The sequence below is a fragment of the Phaethon aethereus genome, assembly GCF_964289735.1.
Source record: "Phaethon aethereus genome assembly, chromosome: 5".
NCBI classification, from domain to species: Eukaryota; Metazoa; Chordata; class Aves; order Phaethontiformes; family Phaethontidae; genus Phaethon; species Phaethon aethereus.
Window position 1 is genome coordinate 16,683,416 of NC_138579.1, and position 18,589 is coordinate 16,702,004.

The following is an 18,589-nucleotide window of genomic DNA, read 5'->3' on the forward strand; positions in this document are numbered from 1 at the left end:
ATGGTACAAACTAAAGTATTGTAATTTAAAATAGCTCCTCTTACCTGGTTTATTTTTCCCAGGAAAGCATTTGTCCATCAAAACTGAAATATTATCTCTACATCTGAAAAACAAAATTATTCAAAACTATTGTTTCTTTCAAAGTTTGAATCTTGCCCTGTTCTGATAAACTTCCTAAGTACCTAGCCTGCGTCCCTGTCAGAGACAGGAAACACTACTAGATAAGCCTTTGGTATGGCTTTGCACAGCCATTTTTGAGAGTGCAGTACATTTAAGAAGCTGAAAAATGCCAGACAGGCTATCTGAAATAAGTTTTTGTTCAACAGTTTTTGATTCTTATCAAAGCAAGCAAGCAGAAGACTGAAGAAGTGGTCCATTTTAAACCCTCACATACAAATGCTCTCACCTCTTCCTGCTAGAGGACTTTCTCTAGTCGGTATCAAGAGCAGATCCCCTGCCAAAATAATAACTGAGAGGAATGGCAGGGAGCTTCACTAACATTGATGGAGGCTGAAGTGTTAAAAGTAGAGATAAAGAAGCCAGATAACAAATACTTGTTAATGAGACAGAAACTGCTGTGCTGGGACATATTAAATGTCTGACAAGAGAGGGTTGAGCAGGGTTAGGGGAAGACGAAGGAATGTAACAGTGAGGGACAGGGACCAAAAAAAAATAATTTTTAAAAAATCCCACATAAGTAGCCCTCTGGCTGAAATGATGCTCAAAGACATTTAAGATCTACCTTTAGCACTCATCTCTGCCACAGACTTCAGAGCATGGTGTTACAAAGGCTACTCATACTCCCTGCTTCAGTTTTCTTTCTATAATGCAGGACTAATGGTTACCTGCATACTGATAAGAGTGCTTTTTGGCTTAACCATGGCAGTATTCTAAAGCGACAGTACTGTGGTGGATAACTAAGCATCTGACATATGCAAAAGAAGACAGAGTAGAACAGTACAAATGAAGTTTAGTTACAAGACAAGGATACATGGTACACAATGAAGGGAAACTGGGGGGTATGCAAAAAAAATAGCCTAGTCACCAAAAGGGAACATAATAGAAGTAAAAAAAAAAAAAGATTTAAAAAAGTAGTTTCTCACCTGATTTTTGAGTCTCTGACAAAATTTGGATCTTTCAAATTATCTTCCCATGGTAGACTGCCGCTAAGCCAATGAATCATACAGTAACCCAAGATTTCCAGATCACCACGTCTCGATGGTGCTAAATATATATATACACACATAAATAAGAACAGTAAGAGCAGATAATAAAGCGCACACAGTTTAACAACAGTTAGTTAAAATCTGTAAACATGTTAAGACAATAGAAAGCCAAAGCTAACAATGTAACACTACTGTATCTGTTACTTATTTCTTCATTTTAGCATGAAAGCAAGGAAGGAAAAAATATTGTTCCTACATCTGGAAGGATAACTTCATTTTCAAGTCCTTTATCAATCTCTTTCTTCTACTCAAGGATATGACATGCTGCAGTTATCCCAATTTGGGAAGCTTTTTAAGTACTCAGATTGTGGAAAAAATAGGGCAAACTGGTGAAGTGATTGACTTTCTGTTCAGAACAGTTTTTACTTCCCTTCTTCTATAAAAAGGTAATAGAGCTAAAACCAGAGCTCCTGAAAAAAATATTCCACATTGCTGAAATATTTTATGTGGCCTGAAAACTGAACAAAGGACAGTAACAGATCAGTTCTTAAGCCTTGCCAAGAAAAAAAAAAATGAAACAAAAACAAACCACCAAAAACACCACAATCCACATGTATATTGACCACAGAGTACTTAAGAAATATAAATGGGCAAATCAAGGCATCTTTGTTCATGTTCAGTTTTAAGCATAGGTGCAACAGTTCATCCTGAAGTAAATAATGATTTTCAACAACTGATATTTTTGCAGGACACATTTTTATGTTAATAAAACAAAATTTTAAAATGAAGAAAATAAACTTGATGTTCACTATAAATCCTCAATGTTTAATCAGACAGACCTGTCCTCTTCATGTTCAACCTTTTCTCACTACTTGCTTTTTAATGTTCAGTGACTATAGGCATAAACAAAGTTTTGTTAAAAAATCTTCTAAATATTAAGCTATAAACGAGATAACAAATATTGTGAATATTTGCCAAATATGAAGGAACAATGTACACACTGAAAACAGAAACTATTTATCTGCTGAAAACAGAGCCTGTTTTTCTATCAGATCTCAAACAATATTCTATTTCTACTTAATTAATAAAAAACAATACACTAAACATCTTAACAGTCTTTATAAATTAAGGAAACCTATTTAAGAAAGGTACATTAAAGATACAGTAAATTAATATCCAGGTAAAAGTTAGTACAGGGAAGGAAACAAAAATGCCAGCATAGTCCATAGATAAAAAAAAATATTTTTATAAATTCAAAACCTGGTTGTTTACAAAATTCAATGCAGCAAATAAAGTCTTCTGTATTTCTAAAAAGGATGCACAAATGCCTATCACTGAGAACAAAGTTTTACACCCTTACCCACACCCTTGTGTGCATCAATACTGGTATATTCAATAGTTCCATCATGACACTTTTTAGGATCTTCTTTGTATACTTTGTGAACTCCTTCAGGACAGTATCGGTAGGCAAGTCCATAATCCACCAAGTACACCTAGTAATTTCCACAAAGAATGCTAAGATTAAAGAACTATAAATATGTTTAATTGTATATTTCTTGTAACTCCCAACCATTCTCAGCACTTCTTAAAACGTATAAAATCTGAGGCTTTTTACTTTATCTGATCCTTTCTCAGTGCTTTATTGAGATTACTACATACAATTTGAAAACAACGTGTCAGGTTTTGTTGTTTTCCATATAGCAGTTTGACCTGGAAGCAGTTTCATGCTGATACAAAGGACTAGTAAAATAGTCAGTTATCACCAGTAAGATAAAATGAAAAAAAAAAAAGACATAATGCTCATACAGTTACAAATACACCTACCTTCTTTAAAGTCAGTTGTCCCATTTGAACCCTAATACATACTATTACTTCTTAGTAACACCACAGCTACTTTAAAAGAACTGAGATTATTTTACTTCATGAGCTAAAACATTTGGGCAAGACAACACACAATTCTGAAACTCTCATATCCATTGCTGGAATAGTAAAGGGAGTTAAAAATGCAGAAAAAATTAGAGACTTCCATAAATCAAGTGGAACAATCAACAATTTAAAGACCAGTTTTTCCAAGTAATAGAATACTTATCTGATGGATTTCTTGAACAAAGGAATAAGGTAACAATGCAGACAGGCAAACATAATTTACCAGTGTGCAATATAATTTTAAGCTTCCACCTGCAAATACCTATTTGACAGTCAACTTTTTCTTTTATTCTTGAGAATTTCTCTAGAATATTGTTTAGGGCAAATAGTCAATTTGGTAACTGTCCAGCAAAATGCGTAAAAAAATTCGTAGAATATTAACTAGATATAAATGTCAAGCAGAAATAATGTTACTATATACATTCTTAAAAATGAGCTTCTGCTAGATTTCACAGGTTCAAAGCACTTCCATGTGTTATCAAATAGAAGATTTAAAGCATGAGAAATAAAATGCATCAGAAATACCTGATTAGGGTTCTTGTAACTCAGAAGAAGATTTGAGGCCTTGATGTCTCCATGCACATATTCATGCTCATGGACATATTCCAGAATATCAATCTAATAAAACAAAATACAGTCATATAAATGCAGTACCCTGCTCCACCCAGCAGAGGACCTGTACTCAGCACAAAAGTGTGATTTAACCAAAAGACTTACACAGGGTAGCCAGATTGTAAAAAATATAATATTTTTTTTAAACTTACTATTCTCAGGCCTAACTGTAGTACAGTTTTATGGGAAAATTGCTTTGCATTCTCTTCGTACATCTTCTGAAGATCTCTGCCAAATCGGTCCATTATCATAAAACGATAACTAAATTCAAGGGGAAAAAAAACAACAACAGCAAACTTATAGATAAAATACTTTGTTAAGTAAAATTCAATGTTTTAATTGTACAGATTACTGATTGAAAACATCTCTCAAAAGATAAACTGCAGGTACACAGAAAACAATTATATGGGAAATACTTGACTTTTTTTTTTAAGTGTTATACATCAATTCTTAACTTTTTTCACATCAGCTATCAAAAGTTTGTCCATCAAAAGAACCGCTCTTCATTCCTGGCTAGTTATGCAATAAAATAACAAGTACCCACAGAGGAAAATATCTGTAATGTAATTCACTACAGGTAAAACCAAGCATCAATTGCTTACAGGAATACATATTTTACTTTATAAATGAATAAGTGACTTAACATGGTTACTTAAAGAAGTGAGTTTCTTGAAATCTATTACAACCTTTTTTCTAACCTATATTATAAAAAAAAAATCTCTCACTTGCCAAAGGTGTTCCAATATTAACTGCTATAGTCAAATTGGTTCTACTACTGTAAAAACTGGTGTATCTAGTATGAAAGAAACTTATGCATTAAACACTGAATGGGAAGAAAAGTTTATTTGGGGAAAAAAACCCATAATTTTGTTACATTTACTTTTGCCTCTCAAAATTAATGTTGTTTGTACATTAGATTAGTTTTAAAATTGAGGACCTACTGAAACAATGATAATTCTGACATACTAGGGCATACATACCAACTGCCCTATATAATGGCTTTAAGTCTGACCTACTATAAGCTGCCAGAAAACTACTAAAACTCCTTTGTAGCATAGCTGTATAGAGAAAGCCCACTAGGAAACACGGTCTATTACATGAACAGGCACACCATTCAAGACCAAGTATCAGAAACCCTTCATGACATGGAACAATACTAAAAACTATCCCCAGACTTAAGACCAATTTAACATAAGACTAGCAATTATTCTAGTTCACAGGTTAAGTAAAAAAAAAAAATCTATCCCTAGGGAAAATAAAATAGAATTAGAGAGCACTAAGTCCTTTATATGTGTGAGTGAAAATATTCTTAAAAGTGCACACCACATGAAAAACTTTAAAGGTAGTCATATTATTCAGAGACTTATACATGATAAGTCAACTTCATTTAAATTCAAATATGAAAAGCTTCTAAACCACGTATATATACATATATATACATACACTGTATGTTTGAGACAAATGGAAACCAAATCACGAAGAACAGACACAAACACTAGTAACAGAGTACAAATAAAACCTATCTATTCACCTAGTCCTTCAAAACACCCTGTTACACACATGAAACTTCGTAGCAGAAATGAACAACACGAATGTAAGTGGAAAAAACATCTTATAAAGTAGATTAGGTTAAAAGGGATAGTGGTTGTGGACGAGTTAAATCCCAGTATATGCCAACGAAAGATATATTCACCTGTTTCCATTTTTTTCATGCAAGCCAGAACCCCAATATCTTGGTACACCTAAATATTTCAGTTTATGGGACTTAGTCCACTTCTGAACTGAAAATACAAATAAAGATAAGTTCATGAATTCACATCAGTAGAGACTTACATAAAAAGGGAGTACTCACATCACCTAGTTTCTGCATACATGTGAGCTGCTTATTTCATGGAAACTTGTATGCCAAGTATACTGGAAAGTTAATGATGCATCCATTGTAGGGACAAAGATACAACTAAAGCTTCAATTGAGACAATACCATCAACACAACTATAAAAAACATCTTACCAAAAACCCTTAATTTTACTACATGTCTGAATTAGATTTCAATCATTTAAAAATAATCTTGAAAATTACCTAAAAAGACTCTCAAAGTTCGACCTTACTCCTGTAGGCTCTAGTTTCCTAAATGCTTGTATTTCATTAAAAACATTTTAATAGACTGCTTACTTTCATCTGGCTTAGCAGCTCGCATGTAGAACTTTAACTCAGTAAAAAGAGGTCCATTCTGGCTGGGTTCCTTTAAGACAATTTAAAATTAGTTAAAAACTGCTGTGTTAGTGTCTAATAACTGTTAAAAGCTCACAAAACATAACATTCACCCTATAAAAACATAGTCTCCCTCAGATGCTCTACCCAGAGCTGATAATTCAACAGAATATGTTCTTTTTATAAAAGAAGGGTGGCTCTAAAAAGTTATTTTTATTCTAAATTGCTTAACATTAAGGTTATCAAAGAATACTTTCCCGTAACAAAAGATTAAGGAATACCAAATTATCTGAAACTTATAGGATTATTACCAAAAATTGGCAACAAAGGTTTAGCAAAGAACATTAGACAACATTCATTATCTCAGATTTTCCAGATTAAAGCTGGATTGCATCAGTTGCACAGCCATTAGTGAGCCCAAAACAACACCTGCAGTGATCTGATGGAAAAATCCTAACAGAAGTTAAATTCTTGCTGAACATAAGGTATTTTGTTTCCTTCATACATTAGTTGATCACAGTAAAAATTACAAAGGATTTCACAATTTCTCTTAAACTAAGTTATAAGAACTACATCTATTTTGACTTCAGAGTCTACCTTGTATTTAAGCTAACATAAGGTATTTCAGTTCCGTTTTCTAGGGACAAGTCTATGGTAACTCTGTATTACAAGTGAAGTGCAAGAGATAAATTGGTTTGAAAACACCAAAATTTTGTAATACTGCAAGAATTGCAAACGGGAAAATACCTTGATTCTACATTTCCAGAACTTAGCGCAGAAAAAAGTCATTTCAAACCTTGCAGTTTCTAAGTGATTGATTTTGAGATAAGCTTAAGCAATTTATTTTAGTCTCATTACTCATATATGTCCAAATTCATTCTCAGTGAAAATACTTGTTTTGGAATATCCTACACTTCTAAAAAAATAACCATATAAAAGGCATGTGATTACTGGCAAAGAAACCCAGAAAGAATACAATCACATGATATTAGCAAAAGTTAAAAGATGTGTAACATCAATCTTAAATGGTTTTAATTGTAACTTTTAAATGCAGATGTAGCGATCCAGAAAATTGCTACAGGTCAGACAGTACCACTCAGCTAATAGAAGTTTACTGCTGTCTGACATTAACAAAGCAATGTAAAGAGATCAAACACACCAATGAGCATGGGCTTTAGTGTGTATCTGATGTCCTGGCTCAGAGGCAGAGTAGGAAACCCAGTTAGAATGAGAGCAGATACCAGCCTGGGCACCCCTCCTAGGCCTGGACACTCCATTACAAAGCTACTGCCTATCTTCACCTCACTTTCTCCAGCAGCATTGCCCTGATAAACAATAGCGCCAAGACAACAGTTTTCCGGCCCCTCCTTGTGGGACCAACATTCAGACTTAAGGCATGAACCTGAAAAAAAAAACCAGCTAGACCAACTGATCCAATGCACATAAACTTTGGCACATGCATATTTACTTTCACTTAGTTTATTTATCCACTATGGACAACAAATTAGTCATATAGAGGTTATATATACAGAGGAGAAGGGTTAACTGCAGTATAAGAATTCAGCTACATCTCCGACAAACGTTACTTGACCTATTCACTTCTTTCTGTGTAGCATAATCCATTAATACTCTAACTTAATTAGAATATAAATTATACATATTATTTTGATTCAATTTACATGGGTTTAAAAAATGTTATTTTCTTACTAAAATACAGCACAAAATGGTAGGTGTTAAAAACTCTTAAAATACTTCTCTTTACATAAATTATTCCACAAAAAAATATGTCTCAGTGCTGAAAAAAAACCCACATATATTTCTCTAGTCAGAACAAAAGCTGAAAACCTGGTATCTTTTCATACTTGAGGGGATGGATAAATGATTTAACCACAAAACAGATCTTCATGTTGACTATGAAGCTGTTTCCCCATAATACCATTAATTCTACATACAGATAAATAAATGCATACGCTATGTTAAAAAGGCTCATGTAATGATATCCAGTATTTGCCATACTAGTCATCTTATAATACATTAAAACCAGGGAGACTTCAAACACAAATTTCTACAACTTTATGCCCAGGGTCATTCTAAACACATGATTTGCAAAACTGAAATTAAAGTCTAATTAGAAAAGATATCATAATGTAAGAGATTATGGAGTACATATCAAAACCCAAATTTCTTCAAGTAGTATTTTAAGAATTCATATCTTTCTCAGTCAGCAATTTAACGAAATGTTATTAAACTACGCACCCACTCCTGAACAATGACATCTGAAAGGTCCACATGTTAAAAAGCATTTCTTTTGTTAATAAAAGCTGTGTTTCATTTCATACTGCTCAGACTTCAATACTATGAGGATATGTCAAAGACTACGCAAATTTCCATCCCACTTTAATAGCTTAATTTGAAGAACATTACTATAGAAGCACATATTTTGTTAAACACTAATAATTGTTCAAAGCTCTTAACCACTTTGCTTCAGCTGACAGATCAACTAGGAATCAACCAGGCATCAGAAAATAGGCCCTTACAGTCTAGTATAACACAACTACAGGTAAAGGCATAATATGTCATGGGTCATTTGTGAGGGCAGCACAAAGACTGGGGCTACTCTTTATTGCCATAAAGACAAAATTGTAAAAGAATTAAAAATGAGTAGTCATCCGGGAGATTAGCAATGGCAGGATTTACAAATTGGTGCAAGAAAGTGACTCTAGCATAAAAGCAACCCAAAAGTTATGACAACTCTTCTTATATTCAGAGCCCACAAGTGGAGGAGAAGTGAAGCAGACAGACAGGTTTCAACCTCAGGGAAAGAGAAGGATAGCAATTACACACAGCACAAAATAATGCTTATCTGACGATTTTCCAAGCAAGTCAAACTGGATTCTTCCATGAAAGTTAAATGGCTCTCTGCTTCCTGATCAGTCCACTCATCAAGAGCCAGGAATTAGGAGCCACTGCCTCTCACAGGCAAGCCACCCCTGACAACCTGAACATCTGTTATCTGCCTCTAAAACAGACCATAGTTCCACACCCCCTGCCTCGACAGCACAGGTTGGGCATTCAAAAAGCAGGTTGCCGCTACGCAACAGCTGCAGGCTGGGGCTCCTGGTCTGTGTGGAATTCCTGCCCACAAACACCTAAGGCAACAGCAGTATGCTGATGTTCAAAGTGTGGTAGTTTGACATTTGCATTGTAAGCAGAGCTTTTTTCAGCAAGCAACAACATTTTGGAAAGAGGGTCATCACCAGCAGTGTCTTAGGGTGTCTGAACAGTATCAAAACCAGTAGTCTAGAACTTCCCTGTAGTCAGCAGATATAAATATCAAGATTAAAGGCACATACTAACTAAAATGTATTTTATTCTAAATTAACCTGATCTTTTAGTTTCAGGAACAAATGTTAAAAGCATTAAATTTACATAAGTGGCCAGCTATTGCGGTAAAACATTTCAGTATTGTCATGTAGTTTAATAAATAAAAGATTAAAACACTGCAGTTCTGAACTGTGCTGAAGAACTAATTTTTTACATTGTGAAGTTCTTGTACAGTTTTCTGGTTTTTGCTTTTGTCACAGGACCAGAAGTACCACCAGGGTAATGAATGGTCTGGATCTACTATGGCTATTCCCATATTCTTAGGTTTTTTTTACTAAGGCTTTACCAGGGAATCATATATAAAATTAGGATCTATACAAAATCCAGCAAAATTTAAGAAAAAATACTTTTTACATTTACCGCAGAAAGAGAACATTATAGCCAAAACAAGTTAAATAATGTTTTTCGTTTTAAGATCAAAAACATTAGAAAATTTCAACTAATAAAAAGAATTTGCTGCTTTGCTACAATGGGCTAAAATGAGCTACCAACAATGCTTTTTCTTCTCTCCAATCATTAGGTTAAAAAAAAAAATTGTGTCAATGCCATTTTGATTCAATAGAAATTAGAATACGTATGTGTTTTATGATAAAACATATAAAGGATTTTATATCTGTGGGGACCTCGGGAATCAAAGCTTTGCTGTTTCTACTCCCAAGCCATCTGTCAGCTTACCAACATCCAGTGGTGAGCAACAGTTCACACAGACTCACTGTTGAACCACAGAAATTCTCCAGAAGCTAGCGAGATTTCATTCATTTTGTGATATTTGGGCTATTTACAGGAAGCAGCAAATGAACCAGAATCTGATCCATTTCATGAACCTTTTTCAACTCTGCTGATGTTCCATTATCCACCCTCATAAGTAGGAGTCCCAATTCTCAGTAGCATTCCTCTCTATCACCACACTTACTTTTATTTTGACCAGTACTATGCAGTTGTAATATTTTCAGTCAGATGTTTTAAGTTACACATGCTATTCTAGAACAAACATTTTCAAGTTCTGAAGTAAAGATTCAAATGCTCTCTTACCACTTTTGCAACATAAGGTGCATCACTGCCCACCGACTTCGAAGAATTAACATCAGCTGTTAAAAAGGAAGCATTTATTAACAGTAAGAGAGGAAATCTTCACAAAACACACTTATCTGCTATGCAGCATGGACTGCACAAATAACAAAGCAATTCAGTATTGACGTGAACATATATCAGTACCTTAGACTTTGGTAAGAGAAATATTCTATATGGCAATACTACTCTGTATGAATATGGTTTTGCATTCTCCCTTCTGTTTGAAGGGAACAGGCAGTTTACTAAATAAAGGAGTTATTTTTTTATTATTCAGTAACTTTTTCCTAGTCGATCACATGCCTTTCCTTTTCTAGGACTGTGATGAACATACACAGTTGTGGACAAAAACACATTCTCTCTACTATTTTGCCATGTCACACAACCAAAAGTGACCTTGTGTTGCTACTAAGCTGTTGATATTTGTGACTGAAGGAGAAACAGGTATCAAGGACATGAAGTTAGGCAAGCACAAAGTACAGGAACAGTCAGGGGTACAGCTTTGTGCAAATGATGAGGAAGCAAACAGAGGGCAAGCTTTGGCTTGAACAAAGTATCAATTCTTAACATGAAGAACTACACAATTTGAGTGAGCGGGGACTCCAGTCTCAGTAAATTTAGTAGCTCATCGAGCAACACTGAGTAAGTAGTAGAGAGCTGCTTTGGCAAGAAGCCATGCAGTGGCCCTGTTTTTCTTCTTAATCCAGTTATGCTGCAGTCTGTTCATTTTGAAAGCAGGACGGATTATTAATTTCTTTTCAACTCAGTGCAACTTTTTCACCAAGAGGAGGAAGTATAGCAAAAGAAACCCTTGTTATCATGGTCACATTAACTTTCAACCCTTCAAAATTGTCTGGAGAATTACTAAGGGCAATCAAGTTTTTTTAATTCCGTGAGGTATCCTCAAGACCTCTCTTATCTGTTCATCTGTGCAACTAACAGATATAATAAGTATCAAACACTATCCATTAAAAGATGTTTTCTTTCAATTCAATAAACAGCACTGCAAAGCATATTCCCCCCATCCCGCAAAGAGCAAGACTGGAAAACTGCTAACAACAGATGAGGAGAGGCTGAGGTACTCGACAACTTCTTTGCCTCAGTCTTCACTGGCAGCATCTCTTCCCATACCCCTCGAGGGGATGGCCTGCAAGACAGGGACTGGACGAGCAAAGTCCCTCCCACTGTAAGAGAAGATGAGGTTTGAGACCACCTGACAAACCTGAACATACATAATAAGACTATGGGACCTGATGCATCCCAGAGTCCTGAGGGAACCTGATGTAGCTGCCAAGCCACTGTCCACGATATTTGGAAAGTCCTGGCAGTCAGGTAAAGTCCCTGGAGACTGGAGAAAGGGAAACATTGCACCCATTTTTAAAAAGAGTCAAGAGGAGGATCCTGGGAACTACTGACCTGTCAGCCTCACCTCTGTGCCTGGGAAGATCACGGAACAGAAGCTATGCTAAGGCACATGGAGGACAGGGAAGTGATTCGAGACAGCCAGCATGGCTTCACCAAGGGCAAGTCCTGTCTGACCGACCTAGTGGCCTTCTATGATGGACTGACCACATCAGTGGACAAGGGAAGAGCTACTGATGTCATCTATCTGACTTCTGTAATGCCTTTGACACAGTCCCCCACAACCTCCTTCTCTAAACTGGAGAGAGATGGATTTGATGGGTGGACTGTTCCATGGATGAGGAACTGGTTAGATGGTCGCATCCAGAGGGTAGTGGTCAATGGCTCGATGTCCTCAATGTCCAGATGGAGATCAGTGACAAGTGGTGTCCCTCAAGGGTCTATACTGGGACCACTACTCTTTAATATCTTCCTCAGTGATCTAGACAGTTGGATTGAGTGCACCCTCAGCAAGTTTGTGGATGACACTGAGTGGTGCAGCTGACACACCTGAGGGACAGGATGCCATCCAGAGGGACCTGGACAAGCTTGAGAAGTGAGCCTGTGTGAACCTCCTGAGGTTCAACAAGGCCAAGGGCAGGGTCATGCACCTGGGTCGGGGCAACCCCCAGTATCAGTACAGGCGGGGGGATAAAGGGGTTGAGAGCAGCCCTGCCGAGAAGGACTTGGGGGTACTGGTGGATGAAAAGCTGGACATGAGCTGGCAATTGTGCACTTGCAGCCCAGAAGGCCAACTGTATCCTGGGCTGCATGCAAAGAAGCGTGGCCAGCAGGTCGAGGGAGGTGATTCTGCCCCTCTACTCTGTTCCAGTGTGGCCTCACCTGGAGTACTATGTCCAGCCCTCGAACCCTCAGCACAGGAAAGACATGGACCTCTTGGAGTGGGACCAGAGGAGGGACGCAAAAATGATCAGAGGGATGGAACACCTCTCCTATGAGGACAGGCTGAGAGAGTTGGGCTTGTTCAGCCTGGAGAAGAGAAGGCTCCAGGGAGACCTTATTGCAGCCTTCCAGTACTTCAAGGGGGCTTCTAAAAAAGATGGGAACAAATGTTTCAGCAGGGTTTGTAGCAATAGGACACGGGATAATTGTTTTAAACTAAAAGAGGGCAGATTTAGGCTAGATATTAAGGATGAAGTTTTTGACAGTGAGGGTGATGAAACCCTGGCCCAGGTTGCCCATAGAGGTGGTAGATGCCCCAACCCTGGAAACATTCCAGGTCAGGCTGGACAGGACTCTGAGCAACCTGCTCTAGTTGAGATGTCCCAGCTCATTGCAGGTGGAGTTGGACTAGATGGCCTTTAAAGGTCCCTTCCAACTCAAATGATTCTATGGTTGTAAGATCTATGCTGATGCTTTAAACCGCAAAGTCCAAGATTTCAATTTCTTTTGTGCATTGGTTACATAAAAAAAAAAGTATATTACTTATGTCAGAAGTTCACAAGGTAATGAAAGAGTCAAAAGCAGCAAAGTCAAAACCAGTGAAAACACTGGCCTCCATAGTATATGCTTAGACAGTTTCAGTTCAAAATTTGTGATATAAGGACACTCATGCAAAAATCCATTCTTCCAGCCAGAAGAAAAAAAAAAATCAAATTTAAATAAATATTAAACTATCCTTCCACTGCTAAAAAGTAATAACGATTTTAGTTTAAAAAAATGAATGAACTACCACTGGAATCTCATACAACCACAGCTCTTACAGTGACCATTTGTCCACTCTTGTCATTTTTTTCCAACACCATAAACCAATCTAAGTAAAAAAGAACACTTAAAGACACTCTGCATTTCTAACTTAAGGTCAATTTTTCATTGCTTTGAATAAGGATAAACATCTCGCTCTCCGTTTTAAAGCATTAACAAAAGATAACTACACTTACCAAGGTATAGGCGTCCAAAGCCTCCTTGCCCTATAGGGACACCTAATTTCCATTCTTTTCTTGATGTATCTGCTAGAACCTCCCCCAGAGCAAACACTTCAGCAAGTTTCCTTTTTGCAGGAGCTTTTTTTCCAGCAGTCTTCTTATTATATGGCATTTTCCCTGGAGGGAGAGGAGGGAAGGGAAGGAAAAAGAAAAGAAAAACCATAGGTTACATGCAGACCAGACTTACTTTATGTACAAATATGTTAGAAGCATGAAAAAGTATGGATTGTTTAAGTTTTAGCTTGTTACTATAAAGACACTTTAAAAGAAATACAGTAAGTAGTTTCATTGGCATGAATAGTAAGTGAAAAACAACTATTTTTTTCCAGGCATCACAAAAAAATTTGTCAGCAAAAATCTTCACAAGAGAAACCTATTAGAAGATCTTGTATAATACAAGAAAATTCTCAGATTCTACCATATTCAATCAATCACAACCAAACATAGTATCAGTACAGGCTGCGGGATGAAGAGATTGAGAGAAGCCTTGCTTTTTTCCCCAAATAATATCTGTCACCCAACTAACATCTGAAGAGATTAGCCCATACCCATTTCTCTACATTTTTCCTATTACTAAATGCAAGAATAACTGTCAAGTTTCTTGAAAATGTTATTTGGACCACTAATACTCAAGTCTGCAGCTGTGACGGACCAAAACCCTAGGGGTGGAATGCAAGTGGATAAAGTCCGAGAATGGATGGAACTCGCCCTGTAGACGGGCAAAGGTGATGAGCTCAAGGAGCTCAGGCGATAATGCAAAGAAACTCACTCAAAGTTTAAGTGGGTTAAAGTCCCCTTTAGCTCAAAGAGGACCCGTGGGTGGCCTTTGTTTTAGATAAACAGCTAAAAAACTGTTGAGTGGAGCTCAAAATTGTTGTGTGGATCAAATGGTGGTGTAAATGTCTCCCCAAGTTAGCCAGGCCACTGTGGGGAGAGTGAATACAAGGCTCATCCCAGCATAAGAGTATAAAAACTAGAGAACTAGCAAAAGAATGTCAAAGACAGCAATGGGCTTGAGCTGGTTTCAACCCAGGCATTCCTTCCCGGTGGCTTGGACACCAGCATCACGATAGTGAGCTTATTATAGAGACTGGTAATGGGAATTGCATTAGTATTGTGACCGACCTGCGTATCGCAATTGCTGTATTTTGCTAAGTGTAATTTGCATTTCTATTGTTTTCAGTATATTTTGTATCACTCCCCTAAATCAGAAATCACGTATACCACCAACTATCTTCAAATAAGTAAATTTGACATTAAATATTACACTCTCCATGCATGGAAAATCTAAAAGAAACCAGTCAGAGTATTGGAGACTCTAGCAGCAAGCAGTCTGCAGACACCACAGTTGTTCAATAAAGGAATAAACACAGAGGCAAAGGTGTATGATTCCATGCCAAAGAAAAGTTCTGCTTTTTCAGGGTCCTTATTAATCTGAAAAGTATCTCTGTGTCATAAAACCACACCTCAATACCTATTGCAGTTAAATGAATAAATAAATTTAAAATAAATAAAAGAGTATTATGAAATACCCATATCACAGGAAGAGACTGTGCAATGTACGTATTGATAAATACCAAGCTTCCTCATGATCACAAAACAAGATGTTTTAATTCTGCATTACTTTCCCACATTTCCACTTACTTCTATACAGTAACATACTTCCCTATAATCAAGACATAGCTTTGGCATTTTACACTTAAATTTTAAGACTAGTTTTATCCACAGCTTTTTCCATATCCTATCTTCAAGAAACTCCTCTCTTTAAACCATTTTTTTTTTATCTTCAAGACAATACATACTATACTCTCTTAGAGGAAGATTCTTCCTCCAGATTTTCTACAGGAGAAGAATGAGGCTTCCAAGCACCAAAATACAATTACAGCTAGCTCAGATAAAACTATACCAATGAGAACATAATGGTGTCAAAGCTCCAGAAGGAACAGAGAGTGGTAGGAATGGCTTTGTGTTGATAAAACTTACAAGAGCAGGCCAAAAAGATCACAGCAGACTTTTCAGCAGCTTCTCAGGACACCCAGATAAGGAAAAGTATTAAACAAAGGACAGACTGAAACCATTAGAAGTGGTAATAGGAAAATAAGCCAGAAGTCTGGAGCCCCAAGACTGACTCACATAAGGAGAAAAAGAAAGCACAAAAATCAGCAGTGTTTCCTAATGACTCAGATGCGGGACAAGATCACACTCACCATCATCTAAAGGGTATCAAAACATATACAAAATGAGCATACATATCCTCAAGCTAAGAGCAATATCAGACATGAAGATGGCTTGAAGGACTTCATCCCTTGACCTCTGAGTTACTACAAATAATTCCAGTGATACTTGGGACAGATGCACTTAGGCACTTGAATGCTAGAGAGATTGCTGTCCAGCAAAAGAAAAATTTGTAGCCTCTTTTTCAATAAAGCTAGCAAGCCAGTGAAATTAAACTCTTGATACACTTCACATCTTTGACATTCACAGCAAATCTCTTGATAATAGCCTCACTTAAAAGGGAATTAAGTTTACTTAAGCTAGCTCCTTGAGTATTAAAGAAAGAGCTGGTGTTTCCCTTTTTTTTTTTCCTCCCCTTTTTTAACTTGGTCAATAATTGTATGCCTGAAGTTATTTAGTTAAAAAAAAATAAATAAATTAATGACAGCTTTCCTTTATCCATAAAAGCAAAAATTCAAAATGGATATAAGCTTGAACGTCCCCAGCTGGGAACCCTGCCCTTAACAAATACACTAGATACACATACATGGTTTCTTGGCTGTCTATATTCATATCCATCTGTTAAGATGGCACTGTGCCTACTTACAAGTTGGTCAAACTATCAGTAGGCCATAGGTGCCAAACACTGATCGCTTTCAATGGGCAGCATGCACAATACTAAGCACTCACTCTTTTGCAAAAAAGCTTTTATTCATGGAAATATTTAAGCAATGGCTGCAAATGCTTTCACATTTATTTGGATAAATCCATTCAAGGATCTTCTCTTGACTGAAACCAAAATCATCTGGAGACTGCAAAAATTTTCTACATGAAAATACAGAACTGAGGAAAAAAAGATAAAAATAATGAAAAAAGATAATGACATTTTAGTGTAAATTCTATCATTCTACATGCTTTTCAACTTACAACATAGTAAACATGAGGGGTTTGTCAGGAAATTTAGGAACCAGTAAACACAATGCAGAGCTGCCTACTGTACATTGCACAACTAGAATACAGTCATCTACTTCTCCCTAAAATCACCTTTAAAAATTCACACACACAAAAAAACTAACACCTTTAACTTTCCCACATCTCAATTACCTTTCCCCATCAGTAAGTGGAAATATTTTCTATCCCACAAGTATTGTGAAGCTTAATTCATTAGTGCCTGCAACCATGCTGAAGTCCTTGGAAATAGAGTGCCACAGATGTCAAGTACTATACTATCATTCAAGTATCAAACAGACCTGACCCTACTTAGCTAAGGTATCTGACAAGAACAATTTTCAAGGTGCATGATTGTAAACAGCAGCATTTTATGTGGCTACAATATGCTCAAAACAAAGATTTTGCTACCAACAAGTATGACTAACAGAAGTCTATTTGTCTAAACTCTCTCCAAAAGCCTCTTAGTACTACAAAGGCTATTTCTCCTGCTTCTCCCTAATAAAACATCTTGGAAGAAACTGAATATACTGCACTCGAGATATGCAGACAATTTTGCATCAATACTGCTATAAGCGGTGTTATCTTTACAAACATTGTCTGCAATGGTTACTACTCTAGTGATACTTGAACTCTTGGAATAAATATGAATAGCCACTTCTCAATTTGTGTTGGCAACCATTTTCATAAAATTCAAAAAATTAATATAAATCAAATTTATTTTGAAGGAAGTATTTCTGCTGTGTGACAGGTCAGACCGGTTTCTTCCTGATTCTCCTCTTTTACTCTCTGGAAATTGTAATTTTTATGGTTGCTTATCTCAGTAGGACCTATTTTCATTCTCAACACAGAGATGGTATGCTGGTGACCTGTGCTCCTCTTCAAGAATAGGTAGTCCCAGCAAGACCTGAAAGCTATGAGTCATTAATACTGTTCATCAGTCATAGCAAGACATCTAAGTATACCTTCAAAAAAAGAAATAAAGACAAGCAAAAAACAAAAACAACTTTTTGCTCAAAGAGTGGGAGGGAATGAACATGACACTTTAATATTTCTGAATACTGTAGAACTGTTTCATAGGAGGGACCAACACAAAAAAAAGTACCTGAAGTATCAGTGACTTGTAATACCAAGTGAAGTAAATAGTGAACAAAGACTTTCTTGTGTAGGTTGGACATCCTGTGACTGGTTTATCATTACATTACATTTTTGAGTACCGCTATAATCTCATTTCCTGGTGATCTGACAAATAAAGGTACTTATAGAGGAAGAGGTGCTAGGGTTCTTTCCCCAAGAATTAAAAAAATGTCTTTTTCAACAAATGTACATTGGTGGACCACAATTAATGAGAAGCGTTTCATCACAATAGCACCATACTGGGCAAACTGAACACTTTTTTTTCTTTTTTGTCTGCTGTGTGGCAGACAATTTCAGAATGCAACTTGTTCAGAGATAGGAAACAGTCATTTACAAGAGGAATTATTGTGTTGCTAACTAATTTTAGATTTCATTCTGAAGAATACATTTTCTTCTTTTGAACAGTATTTAAGGTTCTTCTGATTTAAGCATCACTCAGTTATTGCAGTAAAGAACACACTGAGCTTTATAAGGGGTCAAATCATCTGTCACTCCAGATGACCAACAAAACAGCAAGTGCCTATGCATGCGAGTGAGACACATGAGGAAGCTTCACAACAGCTTTTATACATTTGC

General features: G+C 36.5%; 1 protein-coding gene across 1 annotated transcript in view; it reads right to left on the minus strand.

Moving 5' to 3' along the window:
* The window catches only part of VRK1 (VRK serine/threonine kinase 1), a 31,497-nt gene extending 17,666 nt beyond the window's left edge, over window positions 1-13,831 (minus strand). Inside the window, exons 1-9 of the mRNA XM_082000669.1 lie at window positions 13,670-13,831; window positions 10,332-10,387; window positions 5,877-5,946; window positions 5,398-5,485; window positions 3,857-3,965; window positions 3,618-3,710; window positions 2,527-2,659; window positions 1,104-1,224; window positions 45-103 (exon numbers count right to left, since the gene is read on the minus strand). Coding sequence (XP_081856795.1) covers window positions 45-103; window positions 1,104-1,224; window positions 2,527-2,659; window positions 3,618-3,710; window positions 3,857-3,965; window positions 5,398-5,485; window positions 5,877-5,946; window positions 10,332-10,387; window positions 13,670-13,826 — 886 coding nt within the window. The 5' untranslated portion in view covers window positions 13,827-13,831. The remainder of the gene's footprint in view (window positions 1-44; window positions 104-1,103; window positions 1,225-2,526; window positions 2,660-3,617; window positions 3,711-3,856; window positions 3,966-5,397; window positions 5,486-5,876; window positions 5,947-10,331; window positions 10,388-13,669) is intronic.
* Between the last annotated feature and the right edge of the window lie 4,758 nt (window positions 13,832-18,589).